Source organism: Microtus ochrogaster, unplaced genomic scaffold (assembly GCF_000317375.1).
Source record: "Microtus ochrogaster isolate Prairie Vole_2 unplaced genomic scaffold, MicOch1.0 UNK115, whole genome shotgun sequence".
In the NCBI taxonomy this organism is placed as follows: domain Eukaryota; kingdom Metazoa; phylum Chordata; class Mammalia; order Rodentia; family Cricetidae; genus Microtus; species Microtus ochrogaster.
Genome location: NW_004949213.1, coordinates 487,487 through 497,838, shown reverse-complemented (window position 1 = coordinate 497,838; position 10,352 = coordinate 487,487). Strand labels below are relative to the sequence as shown.

Below are 10,352 nucleotides of genomic sequence, written 5' to 3'. Positions count from 1 at the left end.
CCCTGGCATAGGAGGAGCGCGATCCACGGCAAATCAGAGGGAGGAGAGTGGGCGGGACTAAAGGTACCAGGTGTCCTGGCTAGGCGGAGTTTACAATCTCAGGTAGAAGACTGTGTGGGCGGGGCTAGAAAGGAGTGATTGGCCAAGGGAAAAAGCTGGGACGCTTGGAGTCCAGCTAAGGAGGCAGAAAGAGGAAGTGTCGGGTTGGGTAAAGAGAGCTATGGTAGGCGGAGATAATCCAGTGGGCGGGAATAGCACTGTCTGGGCGGGGCTAAAACGCCTGAACTCCGCCAGAAAATGGGAAAGTGAATGAAGAGAGAGGAAGGGGGCGGAGTGAGCCCACTTAGTAGACGGGACTATGTAGTAGATAGCTTCACATCTGGACCCAACCGATGTAGTCCTGTAGTCGGCAAGATTGGCCAATGGCCACACGACAGCTAAAATAAAAGCCTGGTGTGGTGGTGATATACTGCTGTAATCGGAGCTGGGAATCGGAGGCAGGAGGATCAGGAGTTCAAGCATCGGCTATATAGTGGGTTTTTGAGGCTAGCCTGGGCTACATTAGCCCCTACCTCAAAACACAAAAGCAAATAAACGGAAAACACCTAAGGTGGAGAGATGTCGGATGAATGCCCCGTGAGGGCCTCGCGTTACAGCGCTGGGGACTGAGTTAGCTTGGGTTCATCTGACACAAGACTGTCTGTCAGGCATAGTACTGATTTGTGTGTGTGTGTCCTTACTTTCTCCTCAGACCTGTGCCCCTTGATCTGTCACAACGGTGGTGTGTGTGTGAAGCCTGACCGCTGCCTCTGTCCCCCGGATTTCGCTGGCAAATTCTGCCAATTGCATTCCTCGGGGGCCCGGCCCCCGGCCCCAGCCATGCCGGGCCTTACCCGCTCCGTGTACACCATGCCACTAGCCAACCACCGTGATGATGAACATGGTAAGGAGAATTTAGCCAAAGGGCCTCTGGTCCCCTTTCACTTCAGGGACTTAACCATTCTCTGATCAAGTTTGTTGCCTTCCGTGCTACTCTCCCAAACCCGGTTTGATAGCTTCTATCTGTAATCCCACCAATGGGATGTAGAGGCAGGAGAATCACTGAAAATTGCAGGCCAGATTACATTACCACCCCCACCCCCAAGAAACCTACCCAAATATCAAATACCTCAGCTCACCTCTCCAATCTACTCCCAACAAGGCAGGATGCGTGTAGACATAGCCCTTTGTCCATCTTGCCTCTGCTCAGGTGTGGCATCGATGGTGAGCGTGCACGTGGAGCACCCTCAGGAGGCTTCGGTAGTGGTGCACCAGGTGGAACGTGTGTCAGGCCCCTGGGAAGAGGCGAACCCTGAAGCCCTAGCCAGGGCTGAGGCGGCAGCACGGGCCGAGGCGGCAGCGCCCTACACAGTGCTGGCACAGAGCGCGCCGCGCGAGGATGGCTACTCAGACGCCTCCGGCTTCGGTTACTGTTTCAGGGAATTGCGCGGAAGCGAAGTGAGAGCAGGCCCGCGGGCTGGGGGATCCCCCTAAAGCATACTACCGCGCGGGGGCGCGCTCACGCATCGCTTCCCCAACAGTGTGCTTCGCCGCTGCCCGGGCTCCGGACTCAGGAAGTATGCTGCCGAGGGGAGGGCTTGGCCTGGGGTGTTCATGATTGTCAGCCGTGCTCGGAGCACCTGGGTAAGCCCCAGGTCCTCCCCAAACCTCGCCTCTTTTCCTCCGGCACAGATACACCCCAGTCACAAATTTTAGCTATACCTACCTTGTTACGGGGGTCATGTCTATTCTAGGTTCCCCACACACCAGCCCACACACACACTGTTGAGTCCATTTACCCTGTTTTGTGATTTTGGTCACACTTTTCAATCGGCTTTGGTGCCTTGATCTCATCCATGCATTTCAAGATCCTCCGAAGTTATCTACTAAGCTGCCAAAGGGAGACTAATTTGGTATTCAAACCACACCTCACTCCTTTTAGCCCTCCCCACGTAATCTTTCTTTAAAACTGCTCGGTTGTCTGTCTGCCAACCTGTTCCTGCCCCGACCCCTCCTTTCTGCACAGGGAACTCCAACAGAGTGAATGGCCCAAATGGACCTTGTCCAACCGGCTTCGAGAGGGTTAACGGGTCCTGCGTAGGTAAGGGACAGTGGGGGAGCATGGGCTTGTCTTGTATAAAGAGTGACTGCCAAGCATGTAGTCCCCAACTCGCCAAACACTCCCTCAATTCTTGCAGATGTGGACGAGTGCGCCACAGGTGGGCGTTGCCAACACGGGGAGTGTGCCAACACTCGTGGCGGGTACACGTGTGTGTGTCCCGACGGTTTCCTGCTGGACTCCTCCCGGGGCAGCTGCATCTGTGAGCCACCAGGAGGGGCGTTCTGCATCTGGCTCCCAAACGGCTGTAGACCTTAGACTCTATTCCCGAGTGTTCATGGACCCTAATTCCCTCACACACACACAAACACTTCTAGACTTTCAGGCCCCCCGCAGATTTAGCCTGGACCTTTAAACAGATCTCTGCGATGATTTCAGAAGTTCCCCTCCAGCCCTCAAACTTTTTATATCGAGGCCCCTCAGGCTCCCAGAGTCTTGAGTTCCAATTGACCTCCAGACAGCTTTGGGATTTTGATATCCAGCTTCTCCTTTATGCCCTGTTTAAGCCCTGGGCACTCTCAGCTGTTCTTCAGACCTCCTCCCCCGACTTCCCTTAATGCCCCTTTCACCTACCCACTAAATCTTCCCTGGGACCATTCCCCTATTCCCCTCTCCCAGAACGGCTGAACTCCTCACCCGCCCTGAAGAATTTCCTCCCATCCCCCAGCCCAACACGTGATCTCTGAGGCAAAGGGGCCCTGCTACCGAGTGCTCCATGATGGCGGATGCTCGCTGCCCATTCTTCGAAACATCACCAAACAGATCTGCTGCTGTAGCCGTGTGGGCAAGGCTTGGGGCCGCGGCTGTCAGCTCTGCCCACCTCACGGTTCAGGTGAGCTAGTCCTTGCGATCCACCCCTTCCGAACAGATACACACAGACTCTGGATAGGCCCTGCTGTGCGGCTCTAAGGTCTAGCGGCTTCAAACCTGGCCACACTCCCAACTTCTGATCACCTCATTGTGGTAGACTCAACCCCAGGACTTTACCTCTATCCTTAGCCACGCCTACTCCTGGGTCACAAACCTTAAAGTTAGGTTGACCAGAACTCTCTGCCACCATCCCAAATGAGGGAAACTCTCGTGGCTGTACTATTGGCTTCTGGAACATCTTATTCTTTGCCCAGTATACTACTCCATCCAGCGCATAAGCCAGACTCCTGACACTATCTTAGGTCAAGCTTTGTACCCGGCCAAAGCCTGCTTATGGCTCACAAGATCTGTCTCCTCTCCTGACCTCCCCTTGTCTTGCTCCCAGAGGGTTTTCGGGAGATTTGCCCAGCTGGCCCTGGTTACCACTATTCAGCCTCTGATCTCCGCTACAATACCAGACCCCTGAGCCAGGACCCACCTCGAGTGACCTTCAATCAACCACGCGCCCCACCAGCCACTGCTCGGCCACCCATAGGTGAGCTGAATCCCTGATGGGGTTCGATTAAATTTCCAGGTGCTGCCTGAGGTCCATAGGAAACAGAGGGGAGGGGCAAGGACACCTAAATTTAGGTCCCAATAAAAGTATTCTTTCTTTAACCAGGCTTTCTGCCCACTCGGCCTCGGCCTGAACTCCAGCCTCGGCCTGAACCTCGGCCACAGCCTGAACCCCGGCCCCGGCCTGAATCTCGGCCACAGCCTGAACGCCGGCCCCGGCCTGAATCTCGGCCACAGCCTGAACTCCGGCCTCGGCCTGAATCCCGGCCACAGCCTGAATCTCGGCCACAGCCTGAACTCCGGCCTCGGCCTGAACCCCGGCCACAGCCTGAATCTCGGCCACGTCCTGAATTTGCCCTGCCCAGCACCCCTCCTTGGACCGGTCCAGAGAGTCCTGAATCAGGTGCCGTGGGAATCTGAGGACACTAGCCAAGATCCTGTGAGGTTCTGTGGGGCGAGGCTCCAGAGTGGAGGTTTTGAACGGTGATGGAGTGGGGAAGGATGGGGAGAGGGAAGAACTGGAAGACTTGGGTAGTGGCTCCCTCAGGTACTGGAGTCACAGTTAGGGTCCAGTCCTCTTTTGCACGAGCAGTGAAACCCTGAGCCACCGTTTCTTATCCTGTAAAATGGGCATCATGAGAGGTTTCTGAAGTAGGGGGTATGTGAATGCCGTTGTGGGTAGGTTCAGGCAGATCTGATGAGACTCTGTCCGGGTAAATGACAACCTGATCTTCCAAGATTACGCTTGTGGAGGGGACACTCATAAAGGTACCTTAACGGAACTAAGGGCACTGTTCCGGGATGGAAAGGACAAGAAGTTCAGAGTTGTGGGAACCTGGCTGACTGTCTTCCCCAGGTCCCTCCTCCAGCGTGTGCCAGCGCAATCCCCAGGTTTGTGGTCAGGGACGCTGCGTTCCCCGACCCAGTGGCTACACGTGTGCGTGCGACCCTGGTTTCCGACTCAACCCCCAAGGCACTCGCTGCATAGGTGAGCTGGCCAGAGGGGGTTCAGTGAAGCGGAGCTGCGGTTGAGAGTCCTCTGCCTGGCCACCATGTAACTAGCCTTTTCTGTGCCTTCAGACGTAGATGAATGTCGCCGCGTGCCTATGCCCTGTGCTCCTGGACGCTGCGAGAACACACCAGGCAGTTTTCGCTGCGTGTGTGGCACAGGCTTCCAAGCAAGCCCGCGGGCTACAGAGTGCCTAGGTGAGAATCCCGCCCCGCCCGGCCCCCGACTCCACCCCTGCTTGGGTCGTGGTTCTGCTCTCACTATAGAACCGCTCACGGCTGCTCCTTCGCCTCCCCCACGCCGGTCCAGCACCTCGTTCTGCCCTGGCCACCGCTCCAAGATCAGCTCGGCCACATCCCTACTCTGGATCTAACCTTTCTTCCCCCTGTGGCCCAGGTTTTGTTCAAATCCCTTCAAGCTGGTCTCTCACTAGCTCCGCCTTCTCTATTTTGGAGGAGCTCACGCCTCCAGGCCCGGTTTGAATTCTACCATTTCTGAGTTACTCTGACTACGAATCCTGATTCCACCCCCAGCTCTCACCCCAAACTGTCCGTTCGTTCTCTGGCCCTGGTCCTGCCTTCCTTTTCTTCCTTTGGGCCACAAAGATTCCTTTCCTGCTCTTATCCTTTCCCAGGTCCTGTCCTCTCCAAATTTGTTTCCTCCTCAGCTGCTGTCCTAACTTCCCGGCTCGGTCACCACTTCGCATTAAGCCTACCCACTCTAGCCCTGCCTACCTCCTTAGCCACGCCCCAGACTAGCTTTGGTCCTAGCTTCGCCCCGCCCTTGTCCTGCCCCTGCTGCTCCTCCCTCGGCCTCACATCTTCTCTCAGGGCTTAGGGAATCTGGGTGTCTGCCGCTTTCTAGCCTCTGGGTTTTGCCCACAGATGTGGACGAGTGCCAGCGCGTGCCGCCGCCGTGTGACCGCGGGCGCTGCGAGAACAAGCCAGGCAGTTTCCTATGTGTGTGTCCCGCTGGATACCAAGCAGCGCCACACGGAGCCAGCTGCCAGGGTGAGGGTCTGGAAGGGGACAGAGGATGTAAGGTGAGGGGTGGATAGGTAGCGATAAGGTTGGAGAAACTGAGCAACCGGGCAAAGGGTGGCTTACTGATGGGGCACGCAGACCAGGGTCAGAGAGTCTAATGTGGCCTGGATCAGATGGAAAAGCCAAGTGATGGAAAACAGAAGGGCTGGGTCATGGAGCGTGGAGAAGCAGATGGAGAAGGGACCGAGATGTGAGTAACTGGGAAAGGTGACTGGATTTTGGAAGACAAATGCAACTCAATTCATGGGGACCAGCGAGGCAGAGTTCCAGGAACCAACCACACAACTCCGTTAGAATTGGTGGAGGATGGAGATTCAGGATGCTGGAAGACAGGAAGGAGGAATAGGGAGGATGGAAAAGCAAGGTGAGGGAGCTCAGAAAGAGCGTAGCATGGTGTACGGGGCGCGGGGGGGGGGGTCATGAATCACACCAGAGGCCCTGGGGATTGCTTGCTCCCTGCAGATGTGGACGAATGCACCCAGAGCCCAGGCCTCTGCGGCCGTGGAGTCTGCGAGAATCTGCCCGGCTCTTTCCGCTGTGTTTGCCCGGCTGGCTTCCGCGGCTCGACGTGTGAAGAAGATGTGGATGAGTGTGCCCAGCACCCTCCACCCTGTGGGCCAGGCCGCTGCGACAACACTGCAGGCTCATTCCACTGTGCCTGTCCAGCTGGCTTCCGCTCCCGAGGACCAGGGGCCCCCTGCCAAGGTGAGGGTGCTGAGCCCAGGCCTGGAGCACCGTGCATGGCTTGCTGTGGGGGATGGAGAGAGTAGAGAAGCCTTAGGATGGCCTCTGTGGCACAGGTCAGGTGACCAGAGTATTGAGAAGGCTGGGCAGATCTGGCTGAATTCTATCTTCTTTCCTTTCTTCCAAATGAGAGAGCATCTATGTTTTCCTCATGTAGCGGCCTTGAACGCATGACTCCCTGCCTCTGCCTCCTGAGTGCTGGTATGAAGGGTGACCACCTACAATTAATCAATTAATGCCTGACCCTCTTCCTGTTTAATTTTTTTTTCGAGTCTCTTTTCCTGCCTCAGCCTTCTGAGTGCTGGGGTTGCAGACAGGAAACACCATGTTAGACAGCATTCTACTCTTGAACCAGCCACCCAGGCCTTTCAAGGCTGTCTCCTCCTCCCAGGAGGACAGAGTCAAACCCCGTCCAGCCATTTAATAGTCTTTCTAGCCGTTAGGAAGACCAAGACACTTGGGAGGCAGAGGCAGGCAGATCTCTGTGAGTTTGAGGCCAGCCTGGTCTACAAGAGCTAGTTCCAGGACAGGCTCTAAAAGCTACCGAGAAACCCTGTCTCAGAAAAACAAAAACAAAACAGAAACAAAAACAAAAACAAATCCCCCCCAAAAGAAAAACAAAAAACAATTGGTGGTTGGGGTAGGTGGGCATGGCAGTAGGAAGGGGCCCATGCCTATTTTCAGCTTGATTGGCCTCTTCTGCCCAGATGTGGATGAGTGTGCCCGGAGCCCCTCGCCCTGTGCCTATGGCCGCTGTGAGAACACAGAAGGGAGTTTCCAGTGTGTCTGCCCTACAGGCTTCCAAGCCAACGCTGCTGGCTCCGAGTGCGAGGGTGAGACCGGGGAGGGAGGATTGTGGATGTGTGAGGAGGCGGGGGGGGCACTTCCTCAAGACCACTCTCTCCCCTGCTCCTCAGATGTGAATGAGTGTGAGAACCACCTGGCGTGTCCTGGGCAGGAGTGTGTGAACTCACCGGGCTCCTTCCAATGCCGGCCTTGCCCTGTTGGCTACCACCTGCACCGTGGCAGGTGCACTGGTGAGATCAGGCCCATTTGGGCCCCGGGACCTGTGCCTTAACCTGATCACTCAGATTTTTGACCTGTGACCTGGTTTGTGACCCTGACTTGACCCATAACTTGGGACCTGAATCTCAGTCCCCTTACACGGGCAATGACAACCAAGTGTTACTCTGACTCATGTCCCCCTCACCTGCAGTGACTGACTTGACCACACTCTTGACCCTGGGTGATGCTTGACTGTAACCTAGGAACATGTGACTCAGCTGGAACTTTTGGGGACTAGCCATGCATGACCCTTGCTGACAACCCCTGACCTTGTGTCTCAGAAATACATTTCTGGACCCTTACTGTCCCATGACCCTAAATTTGACTGTGCCTTTTGATTTTAACCAACCAACAAACAAACAAACAAAACCCCTTACAGTCCTGACCATGTTGTTCTGGTTCACTCTCTATCCAAAGCCCTTCTCAGACTCTCTTTCCTGAAGCTTATTTGGGTTCATGACCCTTGACCCTGACATCAGGCAGGATTCTCAACACTGGCTTACCTTGATACATTTATTAAGCAGAATCTTATCCAACAATCCTAGTTCATCCCTTCCCTTGGTTAGTTTCTGATCCCCAGTGCCAATCCAGAAATCAGAGTCCCTTTCCCTGACCTCAGGATCCCAGTAGAGGGAGGCTCAGAAACCCAGATCCACAGGATGTCAAATCCTGGAGTACTCATCTGTCCTCCATTCAAGATCCTGTCCCATGACTCTCACCAATCCCTTTGCTCTAATGGACCCCTATGAGCCCCCCAACCCTCCCCACAGATGTGGATGAATGCAGTTCGGGCACCCCTTGTGGTCTCCACGGCCAGTGCACCAACACGGAAGGCTCTTTCCACTGTAGCTGCGCTCCAGGATACCGGGCGCCAACTGGTCTACCCGGGCCTTGTGCAGGTGAGATACTTCACCTGAGTAAGGCCTGAATTCTTGGGCAAAGCCCATTAGCGATATAAAATGGATTAAGAAAGGAGTTTCCAAAATAACTTAGCCTTCAAGCTTTCAACTTGGGTGGTGGGGTTACATGATGGGCAGGGCTCCCTTTGGGAACCAGCAGCCCAACCCTGACACTTGTGTGCCCTAGACATAAATGAGTGTCTGGAAGGCGACTTCTGCTTCCCCCACGGAGAGTGCCTCAACACGGATGGCTCCTTTGCCTGTACTTGTGCCCCTGGCTACCGGCCTGGACCTCGTGGAGCTTCTTGTCTGGGTCAGTGCCCAGGCTGTATCTGAGGGCAGAAAGGGAGGGCTTACAGCAGAAAAAGGCGGGACAAGAGGAAGAGGGCAGGGGGGGGGAGTTTTTGGAGGTTTGGGGGGGAATCTACATGGATCACTGGACCAGTGGAGCTTTCGGAGACCTGGAGGTGGCAGTCATGGAGGACATGTCAGGAAAAGTTGGAGTCTGACAGTTACGTAGGGATTAGAAAGGACTCCAACCGGGGGCGGAGCTTAGAAGAAAAGGCGGGGCCTAAAACAGTTGTGTGAGCCCTTCCTTGAAGGCTTTGGAACTTGGAGGGTCGAGAATTGGAGGGGTGTGGCCTGGGATATTAAGCAGAGCAGGATGTGGCCCTGGGTTTCCATTGCTCTGTCCTGCAGACGTGGACGAGTGCAGCGAGGAGGATCTTTGCCAGAGCGGCATCTGCACCAACACTGACGGCTCCTTTGAGTGCGTCTGTCCTCCTGGGCACCGCGCTGGCCCAGATCTTGCCTCGTGCCTTGGTGAGAGGCCTTACTCCTCTGCCTCCCTGCTTCTCCTGACTTCGGTCTCCTCTCCTACTCCTTCCTTTTTTACCCTCACTGCTGCTTCTCCTTCCTGACGCTCCTGCTCCTTCTTTCTCTCCCCGGCTTCTGTCCTCAGACATTGACGAATGTCGTGAACGAGGACCTGCTCTGTGCGGGTCTCAGCGCTGTGAAAATTCCCCTGGCTCCTACCGCTGTGTGCGGGACTGCGATCCTGGTTATCACCCTGGCCCTGAGGGCACCTGTGATGGTAAGACAGTTCCCCATCCCAAATCTGTGACAGGTTGTTGGAATCTGCTTCCCTGGGAATCAGAGGAGAGATAGCCTGTTTCAAAAACCTAGAAGAGATCCTAGGTTAACACTTCCTTTCTCTCCCCCCCTCCCCCCGCTGTTTTCTGGTGGAAATTTGCCACCCCTGTGTGTGTGTTTAATTATGGGGAGGGATTTCTCTTCTCAGGAATCGGGAGGAGCTAGAAGCCTCCCCTGACTGAGCTGCTCTAATATGTTTTTGAGGGAAAGCGTGCCATGTGGATCAGTATTTTCCGTGTCCCGTGAAACAAAACTCTTATGGGCTGCACTTCGCTCCCTAGTGGCTAAACCTCTGACTCCTGCAAATCTCAATCATTAGTTCCAAAGATTTCAGGAAGCACCTGCTGGATGTCAGGCTGGGGTGAGGGCACAGCAGGAAAGGAGCCAAACTGAACCTCTGCCCTCCTGAGCTGTGGGGGGAGTGGGGCGGGTAACTGTAATAAATTCAGAGATCATTCCACAGATAACCCGGGAGGCCGTTTCTGTGTGACAGGTGCTGTTGATGCCTTGACAGGCAGAAATCATTACTGATGTGGAGTTTGCATGGTGGGATGGTCCCTGTCGGCATACCGATCATTTTATAGATATGATGACAAGGTTGTTTTGTTCACACAGTGTTTTGCTGTGTGGGCCATGCTGACCTTCAACTTGTTTTTTTGGTGTGAGACAGTCTGTCTCGATTCCAACCTGGGTGTGTATGTGTGTGTGTAGCTCTGGCTGGCTTGGAATTTACTATTGTAGGATGCGCTTGCCTGGAACTTGCAACAATCCTCCTGCCTCAGTCTTCTTAGCACTACGTTCTAGTCATGCACTCTGACTCCCAAGTGCTGGAATTACAAGCATGTGTCACCATGCCA

General features: G+C 54.9%; 1 protein-coding gene across 1 annotated transcript in view; it reads left to right on the top strand.

The window, feature by feature from the left end:
* Window positions 1-10,352, top strand: part of Ltbp4 (latent transforming growth factor beta binding protein 4) — a 33,931-nt gene that overhangs the window by 5,946 nt on the left and 17,633 nt on the right. Inside the window, exons 5-22 of the mRNA XM_026778236.1 lie at window positions 752-943; window positions 1,250-1,497; window positions 1,581-1,683; window positions 2,066-2,140; window positions 2,238-2,360; window positions 2,826-2,990; window positions 3,414-3,563; window positions 3,690-3,986; window positions 4,440-4,571; window positions 4,664-4,789; window positions 5,477-5,602; window positions 6,098-6,340; window positions 7,087-7,212; window positions 7,297-7,416; window positions 8,215-8,343; window positions 8,531-8,656; window positions 9,043-9,165; window positions 9,305-9,436. Coding sequence (XP_026634037.1) covers window positions 752-943; window positions 1,250-1,497; window positions 1,581-1,683; window positions 2,066-2,140; window positions 2,238-2,360; window positions 2,826-2,990; window positions 3,414-3,563; window positions 3,690-3,986; window positions 4,440-4,571; window positions 4,664-4,789; window positions 5,477-5,602; window positions 6,098-6,340; window positions 7,087-7,212; window positions 7,297-7,416; window positions 8,215-8,343; window positions 8,531-8,656; window positions 9,043-9,165; window positions 9,305-9,436 — 2,736 coding nt within the window. The remainder of the gene's footprint in view (window positions 1-751; window positions 944-1,249; window positions 1,498-1,580; window positions 1,684-2,065; window positions 2,141-2,237; window positions 2,361-2,825; window positions 2,991-3,413; window positions 3,564-3,689; window positions 3,987-4,439; window positions 4,572-4,663; window positions 4,790-5,476; window positions 5,603-6,097; window positions 6,341-7,086; window positions 7,213-7,296; window positions 7,417-8,214; window positions 8,344-8,530; window positions 8,657-9,042; window positions 9,166-9,304; window positions 9,437-10,352) is intronic.